General features: G+C 44.6%; 1 protein-coding gene across 5 annotated transcripts in view; it reads left to right on the top strand.

Moving 5' to 3' along the window:
• LOC124405540 (gamma-aminobutyric acid receptor subunit beta) overlaps nt 1-19,957 on the top strand; it is an 82,377-nt gene that overhangs the window by 55,208 nt on the left and 7,212 nt on the right. For all 5 annotated transcript variants that reach the window (XM_046880526.1, XM_046880527.1, XM_046880524.1 and 2 more), the window contains exons 5-7: nt 3,257-3,339; nt 12,234-12,371; nt 16,686-16,970. In XM_046880526.1, coding sequence (XP_046736482.1) covers nt 3,257-3,339; nt 12,234-12,371; nt 16,686-16,970 — 506 coding nt within the window. The remainder of the gene's footprint in view (nt 1-3,256; nt 3,340-12,233; nt 12,372-16,685; nt 16,971-19,957) is intronic.

Raw genomic sequence — 19,957 nt, 5'->3', positions numbered from 1 at the left:
GACGTTTTTATTCGGTCTTTGGTTCGCAAAAACATCGCTTCTTATCTCCCATCGTCGTCCGAGGCTCGTTCGCTGCCCCTCACGCCACGCCATGCCGTTGGAAAAGCTTCCATCGTCCCCGAAAAGACTCGCGATGCACCGAAGTAGCGCCGAACCTTGGCTCGCGAATAAACTGACGAACGTTATACATGACGAAGCTTATTTGAATAATCCTATGGCGAGTATTCGTGACCTGGACGTCAGTCGGTTTTTCTCTTTCGTCTGGTGACCCAAAAGCGACTCGTCACTCGCCGTCCGAGACCGAAGCATTGATGATGGATTTTAGCGAAGCACGGCGAGTCGCGATTTTACGCGGATAAAATTTTTGCCTGCAGGGAAAAATCTGCGTTTTACACACTTACAGCTCAAGTACCTACGTTTCAAAATGTGCTGGAAAATTTATTCCGAGACTTCGCGTTTGTCCGTCGGACGTTATTTATTCCGAAATTCCATTTGCAAATTTGCCCGGCGATCCTTCCGAGACTCGGTCAAGAATGTGCGCGCTATATGTCTACACTCGGCACTTTACAGCCGTGGAACTCGGATATTTCATCTTAACTAGCCACTTGCCCGCGCCTGTACCTTATACGTATACATATATAACGCGATATCCTTTCAAGGATGAGAGGATGTTTTATTATTTCGTTGCCTCGCCCGCGCGCTGTATGGATTCCGCCGGATCAACCGCGGCAAAAATCATCCCTCAGATTTTCCCCGCAATTCATCAAAACTGCGATTCCCATCCCAGCAACCACTCGAACCTTCTTCATCCTTATTTCTTTACCTACACGGCTATCCTGTTCCTGTCTCGGCAGTCTTTGCATGATGAATGTTACCCTCGCGAGTCCGAGTTAACTATGCACAGCTTCGCTAGTCTGCTAGGGAAATCCTTGTATTCAATCATCGAGATTCGAAAGGCTTGCATTTGTGACTATTAAGAAAGGTAAAACCGGTCAAATGAAATCATCCTTGCAGGAACGTTGACCGGGATTCTCGACTTTACAAGATTGCGAGATCTCCTTGCGCCGATAGTTTCGACCCACTTCGCTTTCTCATTTCCTGAGTTGACACTTTTTTTGACAGGTGATGGTCAAAAGAGTATTTTTACCAACTCTGCTTCCGCGCTTCCCCTTCCCCTACCCCCCAACTTTAAAGCTCGTTAGATGTGACGTGAGTTTGTCCGACGTTCGTATTCCTGCGATGCCGATGCAGCTGGCACAGTGAACGTGTGTTTTCTCCCGGTATTTTTAATTACTCGTTACACACGCTCGCGAGATTAATTAAAAGCACCACCGAAGACTAGATTTTCGAAAGCCACCTCGAAGCTCGTATATGACGACCCAACCTTTTTCCGCACGCTCGTTTCTTTAATGAGACGCCCGGCGATTTTCACCCGCGAACGGAAAAACTTCTACCATCGATTCCGATAGCGACAACATCGAAGTAAAATCCCCGTGCAGGATATCATTTTCAGAGCGATTGGTAAAGAAAAAACAATGATAACTGAAATCGCATCTTTGCCGGTTGCGACCTTATTCATCAGACACGCGATATGTTCCCATACGAAGCGAAGCTGAAAATGGCTCGCGTTTGAAAAAGTGTGTGGCTGGGTGAACTTCGAGGCTCATTCGCGCCAGACTGACAGCAAAATCACCGGCAGTCCGTAGGGTTGCGCGGATGCAAACATTTGCACGGAATCAATAACGAGTCGAATGAATCGCAGGACTGCGCTGATCGTATATACGCCTTGCGTTTTTTGGAGGGCGCAGCGGATGTTCAACGACAAAACGGAAACCCGATAAAACGGTTGATCGGGACTTCCCCGTTTCGCCCGCAGCCCATTACTGTCCGTTTAACGTTCGTTACCGATTTCGATTCGCGGCTTTAAGTGCTCCTGTAAATAAGAGTAGGTATCATCGTCCCCCTGACCTTTCGCTCCCTCGGCTGCTGCGAGCACTTCAAAAATCGAGCACAAAATCGTTGGATTATTCAACGGGATATTCCGAGATCTGTAACGAATGTTAAACTCCCAAGTCGAGTATCATCGGCCATATCAACTCTCGGGACTGCTTCGTTTCATTTCATTCGCATTATACCTTATATACAGATGATTGTATAATGCATGGGAATTCACCGCGAGTATTGTATTCAATATAGATATACACGTGTCTGTATTCATAAAACGCAAACCGTTTACGCAAAGTAATTTATCACCACTTATTATATATTACATACCATGAATTTTCCAGTAACATCAGTTACACTCAATCCTGCAATTATAATATGTTAACCACAATTCCACAATGGCCCCATGACCCGAGCTGTGCATCGACGATAAATATGAAATTTCCACTACAGTAGGACAGATAAAGCGTATAAGCTCACCAGTTATAATAATCTGCAGAGTAAATAAAATAACTGGAGGCCTATTATAATCCGGGGTTATTTGCAACGCCAGACGGGATTCCAAATGGGAGACGAAAATAATAATTACTCTACGAGTTTTGCGCTCCAACGTCACACTCGGGCATATAGAAATATATAATATATATACACATACATATACATAAGTATACACGTACGATATAGAAGCGCACCGTGATTATCTGCATAGCGCTGCAACGCGCATGCTTTAATAAGCGCTGATGGGCTGAGAGTCGTTCTTTGCCCAACACACAGGTAGGTGCAGGGTAGGTAGATAGATGATATATATACATATCATATATATATATATATATATAGGTACCCGGCCGGTTGTGTGTCAGGAACAAATACGCTCAACGTGATACGTCAAACATTGGATTACGATGTGTACCGGGAGATGGGATTTCACCAGGGCAGCACGCTTTCGTGTTCATTAATGTGTCGCGTGTAATTTACACTCGCAATCAATAAATCGTCACTACCGCAAATATGTGGAATAAATACATCTGCACATACGTTATACATAGACGTGCATATACGGAGCCGAATTTCTGCAGATTGTTTATTTACTTAATTAATACGAACGATCGCAGTGTGTAAGGTGCGTTTTACTTATACTTGTAAGACGGTTGCGTGAGCATTTCCGATACGTTGGAATTGACTTTTTTAGTGAATAGACGTCAGTCACTCTTTGCAAGAGTAAAGCGACAGAGACGCGGGTCACTGGGCTTTCATCTATTATTCGCATATCTTGCTCCACGGAAAATCTAATAAAGCTTTGTGTCTGTTGCAGTTTAACCATCACCGCCTCGTGTCCAATGAACCTGCAATATTTTCCGATGGACCGACAGCTCTGCCATATCGAGATTGAGAGCTGTAAGTAATGACCTCTGACCCAACCGATGTACAGACACGGAAATGTGATTCTCGGGGAAAGAAAATATTAGCGATCGTCTTAACGGATCAGCGACTACGACGTACCCGTTTTTGTTAACAACTTTTATACGCCCGTATATTCAGCAGTCATTGCTTTGCAAATAATACACTCGACACCCAACGAAGCCAACATTAACACGTTTAACCCGATCCCGGTTATAATCTCGCGGCAAATACGCGTTCCGATTTCGAATAACGCGTCATGCAATATAATCGAAGTAAAATCGTACAAACAGCTCGATCCGGTTGCCGGTTATAAATCGGCTTTGATTTTACACCGAATATTGAAATAACACACATCGCATACATCGTCGATATCCAATGCGAATCGCGATAAATTTTCCAACCAATAAATTATGAATCTCTGCAGGAGTGATCGCGGCGTCGGTCGGTTACAGCGGCTAATAACGATAAAGTCAATTTTTCGTTTCGTATCTGAAAGAAATTTAACCCCGTTCAACATTTTTTCCGCAAGCAAACACGACTAGAATCGGAAATAGAAAAACTGGCCTTTTCAGTGACGCCACCCTTTGGCGGTAATTGAAAAGCCTACTTGAAAAATTCCCATTCATGTGAACGCAGTTCGTTTCCGTCCCGACTTACGAAATGAGACGATCCGACCTACTTAACATACCTACACTAGCTTCCTGCAGGGGTTTGTAATGTATACGAAGGCGTAGACTGCTGCTGCTGCTGCGCACATCGGCTCACATTCAAACTTGCAATTATAAGGCATAAATGGCACTCGAGTTATCCGGCAATAAAAGATAACACCCTTGTACCTGACCTATTTTACCTGCCTCTTTAATTATCACACAACCGCCGGTGCTCGAGGGTCGATCGTGTTCTTATCGCCCCGTTATATCTAACTGCTATTCAATCGCCTCAGTGCCTTTTGTATTCGTGACAAAAAAAGATACCCGACCACTCGCTGTGTCGTACGAAACGTGATTTTTTTTATTTTTTTAAATTTCTTTTTCATTTTCTATCAAACGGTTCCGTTTCGATTTATCTCTCTTGTTTTCGAATAAATTTTCAAAGTACTCTCAGAGAACAATTGCGATTCCGATCATTATTGAGTATGAAAACCAAAAACAAAAGAATAGAAACAAAAAAAAAAAAAACAGAGAGAAAAAGAAAACGAAAATTTTCAACGTCGTGCAGGAAAGTCCGGGGAGAATAATTGAACAACGCGAATGTTGCACGATTGTATTTCTCGATAAGAATCAACGGGCATAAAAAGCAGAGTCCGTAAAGGGCTTTGAATTTCAATGGAAATCAGTTCCTGAAAAATAAATACCCGAAGGTTAATGGGGCTGAGCGTTATTAAAAAAGTTAAAACTTCCCACCCCGTCCGTAAGGAATATTCTCGGATATATTATAATGATAATTTAACACGCAATTACGAAGTCTATGTAAAGCCGGTTTTCACTCCTGCTTTGATCGTGATCTTCCAGTTTTAAAAGTTGATTTTCTGAAAAGAAGTACGCAAAACGTGATTAAAATCCATTATTGAAACAACAACGATTGACCATACTTATAAATCCGTATCGTGGTTGATGAAAACGCTGATCCAACCTGACAAAGAAACTTCTAAACTGATTTCCTACAACATCTTATCATCTCGATCGGGTCACATTTTCCACGTGTAATAGAGCGGGATAAAATATCTACAAAAGTCTAAAATCCTTGCAGGATTCCAAAAATCTCACTCGAATTTACTCGCCTGGTGGTAACCATGCGGTTTTATCTGTCTTTTCCCCGACTTTTCCTATCCCCGTATTATACATATATATATATATATATATATATCCTTCTTGCAAGCTCCCGTCCCCGATTTTGAGACTGGAAAAAACATATATTTTCTCACAGAATAAACGAATGGTTGAATGATTCTCCGTTAAACATTCAGAGAACCATTACACTAGTGTAACGGTTTTTCAATAGCAAGTTTAAAGAATGTCAAGACTCAACCGTCGGTAAAAATATCTCTGTACACCAGCCACTAATGAACAAGAGGTATTCACACCCAGGTTTACATACGAATCGATCAAACTCTCTGTCTCTAACTCCTATAGATATATATTGTCTGCCTCTCTCTACGTATCTCTTCTATCTGTCTATCTCTCCTCTATTGTTATTTTCCGTTTATTATACATACATAATATATATGTATATGAATTTTTCTTTCGGCGTGAGTGTACTATTTTCGCAGCACAGTGTGCAGCCAAGAGCACCATTAAACAAGCTTACCATCAGGCATCACTGTACAACGTGACGTCACTGATCACGCCTGATATACGGCGACGTGTGGCACGAAGTATATATAAATGTATTAATACATAGCGCGTAATACTTACAATGCAACGCCAGTCTATAAATAAGCGTATAATCCTACGCATACATTATACAGATTAGAAAAATAACGATCGTCGGACCGTTGTACATAAATTATGTTTAAATAAGTAACACGCAAGTAGCTAAGACAAACGTGTGTACGGATGATATTCGATATGTTACACGCGGCTGACCATGCGCTGACTTTTACTACTCGCAGCCGAACGCCGCCGCTCTGAGTTTCCCAGCTTTGTTTAATTAATTTTTTTATTCATCGCAATGTCGAAGTGCCAATAAAATAGAATCTAATTTGTTTACATGACGCGTTTTTGTTTTATACTTATTACTACTGATCATATTAACAATTCAATTCTGCAAACGTCTATGAAATCGAATCGTATATGATGTGATCGTGCAGTAGTTTGAGAGTTTCTTGGCGTTGAAAGATCACACGAGAAGAAAAAACTTACCCAAAATTATCGACTAGTGGCTTGTTCGTGTGTGTGTGAAAAAAAAGGGAAACCCTTGCACAACGACGTTGTTTAGGAAAAATAGAGCAACGACGTGACGTCGCTGAGAGTCTGCAATGGCGCGCGAAAAAGTCCGACTTTTCTGGAAATATGAGTTCAATTACCGCACTCCAGCGGAGAGCAAGGCAAGCGGGTCTCCTTCTCTGCCTGCACTCGACACCTATAATACGTCTTAAACTAAATTTGCTAATTTATTATCGCCTGCACGCCCCGCTTTCCTGCAGTACGAAACGACAGAGCCATTTCGGAGTGTTACGTACATGCATACATCACAAACTCAAAACGTCGAGTATGTATATATATGTAGATAAGTATGTATTGTAGGTACTGTGTAGGAAAATATTTCCAGAACAAGTCCGGCCTCCTGTATTTGTGTGTACACGGTAAAAGAATATTCGCGATTCCGTCCGCGTTTTACGATAAGAAAACAAAATTACATAAAAATAAAAGACAAGAAAATGAAACGTGTGAGATTTTCACACGATTCGGTTACGGGGGCCTCCGCTCTTATCTACTTATCACGACAGTTTTGACCGAGGCGTAAACGTCGTTCTACGATGGTAGGAGAGGTACCGGGTCGAAGGTGAAGGTGAAGGTGGGGGTGGGGGTGGGGGTGGGGAAAGGGAGGATGAGGAGGAGGATTCGCGGACGAAAGCTCGCGATTGTTCCGGTAATAAGGACGACCGCAAATTGTTGTAAAGGAATTATGACCGCGAGAGGTAAAAGTGGATCAAGCCGATATCGTCTCGGTTTCAAAGCCACCCCGATCCGGCTTCACCTCCCCCTCCCCCTCCGCCTCCGGCTTTGGTCTTTACTCTTCGCCCTTGGCTCTTGTGCTATGGCTCTTTTCTTCGGGCGAGTACCTACGAAGTTTGAGGGAAAACGCGGCTCGATCGACCCCGTAGCAGAGCGTAAACTGCGTTAATTACAATTTACTGCACAGAGGCAGCGTAGCGAGTTTGTCTGTTTAAGCGACGCTCTTTGCCTGCAAGTTTGCCTCTAATGTATGTTATAGCGTCAAGTTTTTGCGCACGTTTAACGCAAGTTTTAAGCCCTACGGCGATCTATTAGCTGTCGATGGAGAGAGCATGGAAAGGAAAAGACGTTGCGCCTTGTCAAAACTGAACGTCCCGCCACACCACTCTTATACTCTTTATTTTATTCATATATATATGCATACACATACATGTACATATAGGTATAATATGTATGATAGATATCCGTATGTATGTACATATATATATATATATATATATATATATTATATGTATACATATTTGAATATGCAGCGTATGCGAATTTGTATAGCGTGTAAACAGGCATGCGAATAATTTATATACATTCGTATACGCGTACAAAACACCTGTACGTGGAACGTTTAATTTCGCCAATTCATTTATGTTTCAATTAAATAATTTCTGTTCATTCGCCTCCTGGATTATGTCAAATAATTAATTATACTATACACCAGGGCCTCCGACATAGCACTGAGCCGCGTGTCCGGGGATGACGGCCGACGACGGCCCGCCCGTTCTCTCTGTTTCCATCAGGAGCCGACGAAAGTCAAAAGTCGAATTCGACAAAGGTCGACTAACCGAATCCTGACGCATTGTGCATCTAGCCGGCGCATGCGTAATATTCTTCTTGATTTTTGTTTCTCGCTAGTTAAACAAACGAAAAAAAAAAACAAAAAAAAAAAAAAAAACATTATCATAGTCTGACTTATGGATTTTTCTTTCATGCATTTTTCCATAAATTTTATAAATTTGCCTATAGATTAGCCAGTAGATATCATTCGTATCCCGTACCTGTCACGGTGTGTACCAACCAATCACATTGGATTCCATCGAAAGGTTCAGCATGAATGGCATGAATATATATTTGTGTAGCCTAGGTAATACACATACATACACACCTGTACCCCTGCAGAGTACATCTACATGTTCCAAGAACACATAGCTCCGATAATAATAATTGTTCTGCCTTACCTCTCGTGTACCTACACAGTAGTACACATCCATATGTGGATGTGTGTAATACATCATTCGGCGAAAACGTGAGCGTGCACACGCGTCGTGCCGCGGAAGGGTAGTTCGGTGAAGCGAGAAGGTTGCTCAAGTGGGGAGAACTATTCGTGGACCGCGTAGGTTGGTGGATGATTCTGCGGGTAGGTACCTTGGTACGTTGTACCTACGTCCGTATCCTGTCTTCGATTTATCGAACCCTCCACTCGGCGAACCGGCTGCCCGATATATCCGCGAAAGAGAAAAGGGTCGAGCGTGAGAACACCTACAGAGCTAAGATGAAAATTTGAAAGTGAGAGGAACAGTTCTTGGCCGACGCGACTCGAAACTGTCCTTTGTTCGCAGCCTTTCGCTTCTTGAACTATGACCCTTCTAGCGGTGGGTCACCCTTGAGTTGGTGAAGAAATCTTCAAGTCGAGTCGGGGAACGCGCGATAAAAATTTGATACCGTTTCGATAAATTTCTCCAATTTCTATACGCTGTTCGCATTTTTTTATCATGTTTATTACCGTTAGAATCACTGTGAGCAGTTTTCTTTTTATAAAATACAGAGAGCGTGTTTCTGCTTCTGATCCGACAACCTTGGTTGTACATTTATTTCACCCTACAATAAGATAAAACATGTCTAATCAACCGCGTACGTGTCAGGGCCTTGACCTAATCAGAATATAAAAATCTCCGAAATGCCGAGAGTTGTAAAAACGGCGACGTAATTCTCGGTGCACATTCTCGGTCTAATCAGTTATACACGTACGCGCAAAAGTTTGCCAGCACATGTTTGTTTCCTTTTTTCACAAGGACAAAGATACGACGCTGCACCCCTGCTCGTGGTCACGCCACCGGATGTTCGCGTCAAATTCACCGTTGCTCGGGGTAGCTGTTCGAGGAAACTCACCTCACAAGGCAAAATGCCGCGAATAATTTCACTCCGCTTTGCAATCCGTGCTTTTTAAACCGTGAGCGACCGATTTTCGTTCGACGCGTGAGTATCGAGGAAACATTAATTACATTGCACGAAACGATTAGTTCGGCGATGTCTAGTTTGAAATTTCGGGCATAAAGAGCGCACCCGGAAGTCTAATACAGTTTATCATTAAGACATATCCGGTTGATCTGTTACACGAGCAAGGTGCGTGCATGCCGAAAGCTCGTTAGTCGAGACCGACAATTAACCCCGATACCGAATGCGATGTGGCGAAAAATGTGCGTATAAATTTGCACCGCGATATTAGTCGCGGTTGATTCGTTGTCGCTTGTATTTACGATGTACGTAGGTATACCGACAGGCCCGCAATCACGCGGATCGAGTCGCGCTTTCAACCATCGCGCAGCAGGTGAGAATAGAGACGATGCAAAAGCTCGATAAGCAAGCCACGTTTCAGGCTAGCCTCATGATACCACCTGCACTGTTTCACCTTTTAAAAACGCGAGGACTAATTCTCAGAGGACGAGCTACTCGAATGTGGCCTGGACAAAGGAGTTTTCGGTATTCAATTTTTAACCGATATTCACTAATTTCGTTGAGAACACAGAGCAAGCCTGAATGATGAATTCATAAGCACGTACAAGTTCGTTTGAGGATTTTTTTTTGTTTTTTATTTTTTTAACAAACCGCGAAGATCGCGATCAATCAATCATTATGGCTACCTCTCGTTTTTCAGTAGTCATTGCATTGTTAGAAATAAGTATAGGTATTGTGCATGTGTAGTTGTTGTATTCGCCACGGCACTAGACACTGCTGCACAGAAATAATTTTACTCTCTGTTCCTCTTCATACATATTCTTCTGTCTTTCTCTCTCTTTCTCTCTCTTTCTCTACCTCTCTAACTTTCTCTGTATCTCTTTATATTCCTCGATCTCTTCACATTTTCCAGTCTATCTATATATCCATTCGTATTTCAGTCTGTCTATCAACCTATATATGACCTTTATGGATATAGTTATACTAGCCATTTCGCTGAGTAATCTCTTTTCTTAATTATTGATATAATTGTTGTAATTTTATAATGACTAGTCTATGCTCATCCTCCTAAATACCTTGATTACATACTTCATTATATTCCTTAAACCGAGGCCTGCTTCCAGGCATGAAATTTCTCTCCACATACCTCGAACTTATTATTGTATTCGTATCAAGTCGCGTGCACACGTGGATCGTGATCGTTATTTGAGGACGACATGCAGGTCACCCGAATTCCTCAGGCTGTTACCACGTGTGAACGGGACTTTAGTCTTAGAATCAAACCATCATTAGGCGCCGCATAGCGAACACGATATTGCCTCAAGCTAATTTTCGCCCCGTGATTTCGATACAGGCACTTTGCAATAAAAGAATGTGTCGTCTAATTGCACTTCGTGGTTTTTCTCTCATCATCTCGATTCTTTGTTATTTCTTCCCATTGACTATAAAATCGAAAATTCAGAGACTGTTAATTTACGTTTCTCTTGAGTTCCCACAGTCATACCGTTAGAAGAAACTCAACACTTGATCTTCATGCCCCAAGTTGAAGAAATTCGCTGGAGCCTCGAATATGTTGAACGGCAAACTGCCAACTTGCGAAGAGTGAATTGTCCCGCGAAAATATTTCTTATTATAGACCAACGTCATAGGAACAATTTCATTTCACGCAGCACTCACGCGTCTCCCCCTCTCGCCATACCCTATACACAAGTCGCATATTCGATCTCATTCTCGAAATTGTAGCTGCAGAAAATCACGCACTCGAAATTCAATTCCATTAATGCATCAACGCGAATTTTAGAACTCAGCAAGTGTTCGCTATGCCGGCGCACGCGGCCGATTGTCATATAATCTTCATCATTGAATGTAGTGTACTTAAATAATTGTTATTTACCTCGAATTCAGCCTCCCCAGGAATGTTATTATATCACCCATATTGCCGCCTAACGTAAATGCCAAAAAGGATTCAAGTTTCGAGGAGCATAATGTACTTTCCATAGCTCAACTGCAATAGACCACTTGACTTTTCGCAGAAATTTATACCAGCCTCCTTCGAACAAAGCTTATCCTAAATTCGTTGATCAGTAGATGATTCAAAAAGTCGTTTCAAAAGTTCGTGACCTGCTCACGACGTATTAACATCTCGTCTTGACCTTCAGGTCGCAACATACGGAGAGTGTCGACGACTGTGACGGATGAATGAAGTGATGGTAAGAGCTAGATTCACGGCGAAACTTGAACCCTCCAGGCGTAGAGACACGGCCCGATACATCCCGCTATGGTTCCATAAGACGCCCCCTAAGTGTCTAACTGTATGTTAGAGTGGAGATTTTTGTGTTTTGTTCTCTTGGCAGTTGGATACACAATGCGCGATATTCGGTACAAATGGAACGCAGGCCTGGAATCGGTCGGCATCTCGAACGAAGTGGAACTCCCCCAGTTTCGCGTGCTCGGGCACAGACAACGACAGACAACCATACACCTCTCAACAGGTAGATATCCTCGTTGGTCAGCTCCTCCGAGCGTAAATTCCTTGTCGTCTCGATCTCGTCTGAACACCGACACCCACATTATATAATACAATATATAATGATTTGTAAAGTAACGCGCACGGTTTTGAGAGTGCTTGTGTGTTCTTTTTTCCCATCCCTCACATAATTGCACAAAAATCTATGAATCGTCGTTGCGGTAAAGAGAACACTTTGATTGACACTGTACAATGACGAGGCATAATAATCGGGGTGCATACACGACTCGTGAGAGGACAACACTGCGAGAGGTTCGATGGTGCCGAGCTCAGCCCTTATATCCATCCCTACCCCGTAAATGTTTTCCAAACTATCATTTGGCGGCGAGGTGAACGTAGAGGTGAAAGAGGGTGACGCGGGACGAGGGTAAGGTAAGTCCTGGAGGCCCCCTCGAAGCCGGAGCGTGCCGTAAGGTACTTGCCAACACCATCGGGGGTCTCTCTCTGTTTTTCAGTCGGTTACACGATGCGGGACATCAGGTACAAGTGGAACGAAGGTCCCAACAGCGTTGGCGTCAGCAACGAGGTCTCTCTGCCCCAGTTCAAGGTCCTCGGACACCGGCAACGAGCGATGGAGATTAGCTTGACTACTGGTAACGTATTATACTACATGCATCATTCCACACCCCCTCAGCTCTCTGCTAAGGATTTTCACTGCCTGCATTAGCTGCAAAAAATCCACACACGTATACTCGTCCTCGGGTCTCGCACGTGGGCTTGTATACCGTGTGTGTTTTTTTCCGCGCTGGACAGTCAGACTCAACATCTGCGGCGAAAGCTTCCAACTATATGGGCACCGATGGATGGACGTTCGTTCCCGGCAGTCTTGATCGAGTGCCAAAGTGACGCGAGTCTCGACAACTTCATTTTCGATTAAAGGGATTTTATAATGTCGCAAGTGATACGCTCGACTGTGAGGGTACAATGTATAATATATATACATATACTTGTATATATATATATATATATATATATATATATATATATGATGGGTACTCGGGGGTGGTTCGCTGCCGCGAATCTTGATAAGGAGACCGGAAATGGTAGGGTCATTTCCTCGCGAATACGGTGATGGTGAAAAATGACACGATACGCGTTTCGCTGGCTGTGTGTACAGAAAGCGGAACAAGAAGAAGACGGCAGAGATGGTGGAAGGATACAAAGAACCCGGAAAAGAAAGGATATCAGAGACCAAAGAGGGACGGCGCCGTCGACATCAGGAGCAAAAGGGGGCGCTAAAATTTTTACGGGAATTATACATTTTCACTTGAAAAATATTTCTTTCTATTTTCACTCATCGTGCTCGAGGGGTAAACGTCCCTTAATTATTGCTCCGCGTAACGCGGATTAAACTTTATAGCCCACGCTTTGCAGAGATTCTTGGACAATATAAAGGTACCAACAACAGCTCGCTCATCGAGCGAGGTAAGTGAGAACGAAAACCTTCCACACAAGTTACACACGCATCGATCGAACGAGCGAAGCGATCAGCACCTCGAGTTCAGATCTATTGACTTCAAAAGGTTATCTTTATAAGAAGAAGAGGAATATTTGAAGAAGAGACAAGTATCAAGACACACTCTTGACAAGGTTTGCGGGCAAAAAACTAGCCCCATTAAAGCTGCTGCAGGTTCGTCGGATGGAGAAACGATCGGGATACGAGGGATGAATGAATAGGTCGTCTCTGGTCTGCAGGCCACAATCAAAGCCTCTCAGTAATTAAAACAGACTGGCCTACCGGCTCTGGTAATTGAGCGGATATCACGTAGGCACCTACGGCCTCTGCCCCGCCATTCCACGATCCATTGACGAGCACGTGGAATACGTGGATCTAAGCAGCATCCCGGATTCCCGTCGACGCCTCGCTGGACGTTGAAGAATATCGACGAGGGAGTGAGCCGAGTCGGGTAAAAAGAATGCAAGGGGAAATATTTAAAGTGGAATTTATTCAGAATCCGATGCCGTAGCGGCAGCGAAACTGGAACTTCGAGCCATGTATTGAAGCGAGGAGCATTCGCCCGAGGCGCCCGGTCCTTAATGAATCTCGTTCAAAAGAGGCTTCCTGCACTGTCCCACCTTCCATCCATCTATTGCCAAGCTCTTTATAGAGTCACGTGTTTACATTAGCCCGCGGTATTGTTGCCGAGTCGACAATGCTATGCTCCTTCTCCTTCTCCTCCTTCTCTGCTTCTTCTTCTTCTTCTCCTCCTCTTGTCGTCGTCGACGTTGTCACCCTCATCGACTCGAGGCCGAAGCCAGCATCTCCAAGGATAAAAGAGAAACGATATTTCTAGTAATACTCGCCTAATCTTCGACGGCATTATCGCCGGAGGAAAAAGCGGAAGCCTGCTTTGCTCTTCGGAAGCAATTAACGGCAGGTGATACAGAGAGGTAAACGTTTACTCGTTCGGTTTAAGAAACACGCGGTGCTTAACGACACGGCTGTTATTCCATTGCAAGGAAGACGACCGGTCGATCGGTAGTAAAAAGGACATTCGTTACGCGCCTGGATGCTGGGTTCCTGGTAATCAGAAGACACATCGGAGCTCCCGGCGTGGGAGCCGCGATAGCGCCGATGGAGGGTGATGGATACCAAAGGGTAATTGGCTGATTGCAGTGATTAGTGTAATCGGATTCTCCCGGAGAGGTAGGACTGATCTCGTTGCAAGCCGCTGCAAAGAGCCGTCGGATGCTAATGCATGCTAATGTATGGATGAATTCGGTGTAATTCAGTTTGTCGTTCCTGGTGTATACGCGCGCGGATTTTCGCTGAGGAAATAAAATTAGCACACGTGTATATTACGTAAATCTGCAGCATCGAGGACTGAGTAGGTATATTGATAAGGATAATAACAGTAATAAAAATAATAAACTTTATTTATTACAATTTTATTTGCAAACGTAAGGAGTAAAGTAGGGAGAATATAGGAGGTTGGCACAACGAGAAAAGGGAAATCTGTTCGTATACCTCTTTCTATAAATAGTGAATTGTTTAGAACGGGGCTTTGCTCTGAAATTAATTAACTTTCCCGCTACTTAAACATCGTGGAATTCGCTCGTGTGGCGACCGGCGCAAGGATCAAGGAGCCAACGTTTTAATACCCCAAGCGTTGATCCCGGGGGATCCGGGAAGAACGCGCGATCGGAAGGAAGATCGGATTGAAGGAGGAGAAAATAATTATAATCCTTTGATCCCGGTCCAACGGGTTCACAAATTGCCCAAATCCCTCTCGCCTATCCCCAGCACGGATCAGCGGACCTCGAGTCTGAATACGCTTCCTGGGTCACCCGTTATAACCCTGTGCCTCGGCGGCACTCCTCGACCTTTTAGTAGTGGTAGGTGGCGCGTATTCGACGCCTCCTCGAGTCCCGGCTTCCAGTCAGCGTGCCGCTTACTGCTCCAGGGGTGAATTCTTTATCAGGGGGATGACGACTAGGACGACGTCGACGACGGCAGCGAGGCCGACTAGCGTTGAGCCCGAGTGAAAGAAACTCCATTCGCGAGTCATTAGTCGCCGGCATACAGCGAGAGTGGATAGTGGATAGGCACCAAGCCCCGTCCCGGATGCGCCAAGGGATACCGTTTTGAGCCCAATTTGAGCCAAGAGTCCAAACTTTTTTTCACCCTCACCAGCTACCCCCGCCATTGTGTAAACTTTAATATCCTGCGAGTTTTTCCTCGCCGAGTACAAACGTACAAAAAATAAAAGCCGAAAAGGAAACAGACAAAAAATCATTACGAGGCACGCTAAACTCGCACCGAATCGGAAAAAAAGGAAAAACAATATACATCTCACGAGCGATGCTTTTGCACCGAAAGATCCCTTCTTCGCACGCTCTTTTTCTTCCCCCACCACGCCCCTCATTTTTCTTCTACCGTTCGTTCCTTCCTCCCGACCGATCGAGCGTTGAAGTCACGCAACGACGAGGACCGGAAGAAAACTCTGAACCAGATATCCGCGGGCGAATCGCTGATCGTTTCTGTCTCGGTAAAAGCAAAACCTGAGGCGTATTTTGCGAGATATGAAAAGAAGAAGAAGAAGAATAATAATACATCTAGCATTCGGCAAGGGCTTAAAGAAGGGCCGCGACGCCTTCTTTTCAGACGACCGGCGCACCCCGCCTTTTTATTATTTCGCTCTCATGAAATATGAAAGAAGGCGCAAACCGAGACCGCGAAACGTTGAAACCGGAAGAAACAAACGGTCGCCGTGGTGCAGCAAGCCAATTTCATTCGTGTAACAGGGTGCACGGACTAACAAGGAGGACCACGTCGCTTTATCCCTCAGGAACGGACCTGGCGGAGCCATCTTCCTTGATTGGGTCAATGCATGCGTTACACGGAGCCGCAGAAGTTCTCACTTCTCCTCAATTTCCCCGACTCGTTCCACTTTTAAACTCTGATACTTTCGTCGAGCGGTTGCCTAACACCGCATCGTGCAGTTTTACAACTATTCAGCTTAACTCTCCGAGCGCAACGACTGCAGCCCGACAAGTAATGGCCGACGTGCATTTGGCAAATTCTTGGATTCACTTCGAGTTGATGGGGGTGGATGGCTGACGACGCGACGATGCGGGGCGCCGAGTCGAGGTTTTCGAGGAGGAGCGAAGGGAAGAGACGCCGGAAGCAAGAGAAGGAATTTCCGTGCGACTCAACTAGCGATGCGAGAAGGGAAGAATTCTTTTTCCTTATCAAACGACACGTCGTCGTTGTCTTCTTCCAGATACTCCACAACTCGCACTTTGCACCTTGAATTAGGGTGAAATGTTATGACGAAATTTTATAATTATATACCTAAACTGTGCGACAGGAAAATACTGAAATAGTTGATAAGTGTATAATAAATCGTAGTGACGAATTTTGCAGCATGGCGATCACGTTGACGAGTCTGATGTCTTCTTTGCAGGAAACTATTCCCGGCTGGCATGCGAGATCCAGTTCGTACGATCGATGGGCTACTACCTGATTCAAATCTACATACCCTCGGGACTGATCGTGATTATCTCATGGGTGAGCTTTTGGCTAAACCGAAATGCGACCCCCGCTCGGGTCGCCCTCGGAGTAACCACTGTTCTGACCATGACAACTCTCATGTCCTCGACCAACGCCGCTCTGCCGAAGATATCCTACGTCAAGTCCATCGACGTTTACCTGGGAACCTGCTTCGTCATGGTCTTCGCGTCTCTGCTCGGTAAGTTTACGCCGAATGGCATAATTACGCGTCGGACGAAAGGCGGAGGCAAGTTCTGCGAGAGTTCAAGGTCTAAGGACTTGCATTGGTGGACGTACAACATGTGACATAACCGAGCGTTGGACGAGACTGTGAATCGTTTCTCGGCGATGGGATTCGACGTAATTCGTTCGCCCGACGGAATTCACTGCCCCTTTATCCAACCTCCATCACAGGTTTCGAGCCAAGACGAATCGAGGCAATCACCCAGGAGCATAAAAGCTAAGCCGCGGTGAATAAAAGTTGTAAGACAACCGCCGAACCATAGACGTAGCTCTGGACGGACAGACGGACGGAAAGTTTGCGGGAAAATCGAAATAAAAATCCAGGGGGAACCTCGTCGCGTATCGCGTCTGCTCTTTTTCTTCACCAGTGATAAATTCACAAGGATTTCTATTCGTTCGGTTGAGCTTGCATCGGATACGCAAGTTGGCTTGCAACGAGGGGATTAAGGAGTGTCGCGAATAGATGATGTGCGGATTCAGACAGGCACGCTTCTCTACTTTTCCGCGCCATCCGCCTCCCGCGATGGGGGTAATTAGTAAAATAGGGTTGTCCGCAGCCAACCCTTGCGTCACGTGACATGAGTCGTTGCCCGAGAAAGTCAGTCTCTTCTATCTGACTCTCTCTTTCTCTCTCTCTCTCTCTCTCTCATTCTCTCTTCCTGGCAAAACTTTGCTTTTTAACCACGTCGCGTGGGCGTCACTCGCGTGTTCCGACACTCGAGGTATACTCAAATTTACGAGCTGCAGGTGTCGCGACGCCGAGTAACTCGGTGACGAGGCGATGGTGAATCGAAGTGGAAACACTTTTTCAAATTGATCATTCGTACTCCGCAAGAAAATCGTTCCGCAGGATCGGAAAAGGAGGTGGGTAAAAAATTTCTCCGACTTGTTCCCAACCGGTGGACACCATGCGGTGAGCTTCTTCAGGGATTTATGGAACCGATATACTTGCCGTCGTTATATAGCCGAGGTTCCATTGCAGGAAATAGTTCAACTTGCGGAAAACGAACGCCTCGATTGCACAATGGTATTGATTCAACTAGCTGGAGCCCAGAGAATGAATTGATTCGCGATTTCTTCATCCTTTGCGTTTCGTGTTCCTTTATTTTCAATTCCTCGCTCCTCTCTCTCTCTCTCTCTCTCTCTCTCTCTCTCTCTTTCTTATTTCACGAGATAAACATCCCTCGGTTTTCTTTTTTCTTTCAAACTCTTCGCAATGAACATCCGCGACCGATATAGGAATTTAGAAGCGAGTAAAAAAGTGTGCGAGAAAAGGGTAAAATGCAGTTTTAGGTTGCTCCTCGTAGATTCAACTATAGATACCATGGGACGGATGGTGTCCCATCGGCCTACCACCCAGCATTTCTCATTCCTCCGTTTGTTCGATTTTCCCGGCCTTCGACTACTAACCAACCATCCAAGCTCAACACGGCAAGTCAGCCTAGACGTACGTACCCTTGACGAGACTTTGACATGCATTCAATTTCCTCTCCGCACCGCCTGAAAACTGACGTCGATCCCATGCACATGTATCACGTTTATATACCGCCTAGATACGTCACACGAAAACCCATACCTGCAGAATCTTTTCGTGGAAATGTAACGAAAAGTAATTTAAAAATCACAGGGTAAAATCCAGTCTGCATTTATGTACATGCAATTCGGTGTACCTACGTTTTACCGATCGATTTTTTCTCCTAGTCCAGATTTAGAGACTGTAAGAAATCGGCCGATCGTGAATAACGAAAAAAAAAAATATACCGATATCCGGTAAAATCTACTCACTCGTTAATTACCAAAACGCAGATCGGGATTTCGGTAAAACGTAACTTGATCCAAATCGCATAAATTGCAAGTAAATTCATGCAATATGTTTAATTCTTTACATCCAATATTTCCATAAAATAACCGGAAATATTTACCCGAACTAGATCCTTCGTGTTTAATTTTTCTCTCAATTCTCGTGCGTTTTTTCTTAGCACGGTTACAAGCATATTCGCTGGTGTTCCGCAGATAGATTTCCTGTACGAAAGGAGGACAAATCGGGGGTGTAGTACGTAGAGTTAGAACTCCACACGTGCACAGGGGAAGGGGGGGGGGGGGGGGTGACACAAGACGGACGCAAGTGAAATGCTTAACTACATGGCTAAATAAACGAAGAACAGAGGTTGGCAGAATAGACTTCAAGGGGGCCGGGGAAGAGGGGGGAGGGAGCAGAGAGGAAGGGGGTGGTTTAGCCGCAGGCGAGGTGGACCAGCACGGTTTATAGAGCATAAAAAACCCATTCCGATGACCCGGTCAGCCAGTAATAAAGACGTTCGCTGGTCTGCACGGCGCACAAACGGCTGGGCGATTTCACGCTTCGTCTCCTTCCATAAATAACCACCCCTTTATTCTCCCCCCACAGCCACCCGATGTCCTCCGGCAAATTATATTCGCCTTGATTGTCACCTGGAATAGCTCTCACCCTTCGGCCTCCGCTCTTCTTTCGCTCATATTCCTCGTTCTTTTTATCTCACGGGACTCGGACATAACGGCTATAACGCTATGCTTTAGGGTAATTGCGTAGAGTGCTTGCCTAGCTACAAGCACGTATAGCACTTTTGCACATGGGGAATTACAGTTGCCGCGTCTGCAATTCGTTCGCGGGTAATGTTATTTTTATAGGCAAATCAGGCTGGGTATGAAAAACGGAGAAAAAAAATTCACGGCTCGGTGGTAGAATTTTTTCAAAAACTTCACCTTGGCGTTGTGCCGTCGTCATTTTTTTCACGTAACGAAACATCGTGGTTAATTTTGGGGAGACTTGAAAGATGCTGAATTAGAAAGTATAATTTTTATATGTGTACTGTATTGTATCTATATGTGAATAAATGTACGTGTGTACGTAACATATCGTTTGCAGATAAGACCCCGGAGTTTTTTAGAATTTAATTACAGTAA

The sequence above is a fragment of the Diprion similis genome, chromosome 4 (assembly GCF_021155765.1).
Source record: "Diprion similis isolate iyDipSimi1 chromosome 4, iyDipSimi1.1, whole genome shotgun sequence".
NCBI lineage: Eukaryota > Metazoa > Arthropoda > Insecta > Hymenoptera > Diprionidae > Diprion > Diprion similis.
This window is presented reverse-complemented; position numbering and strand designations above follow the sequence as displayed.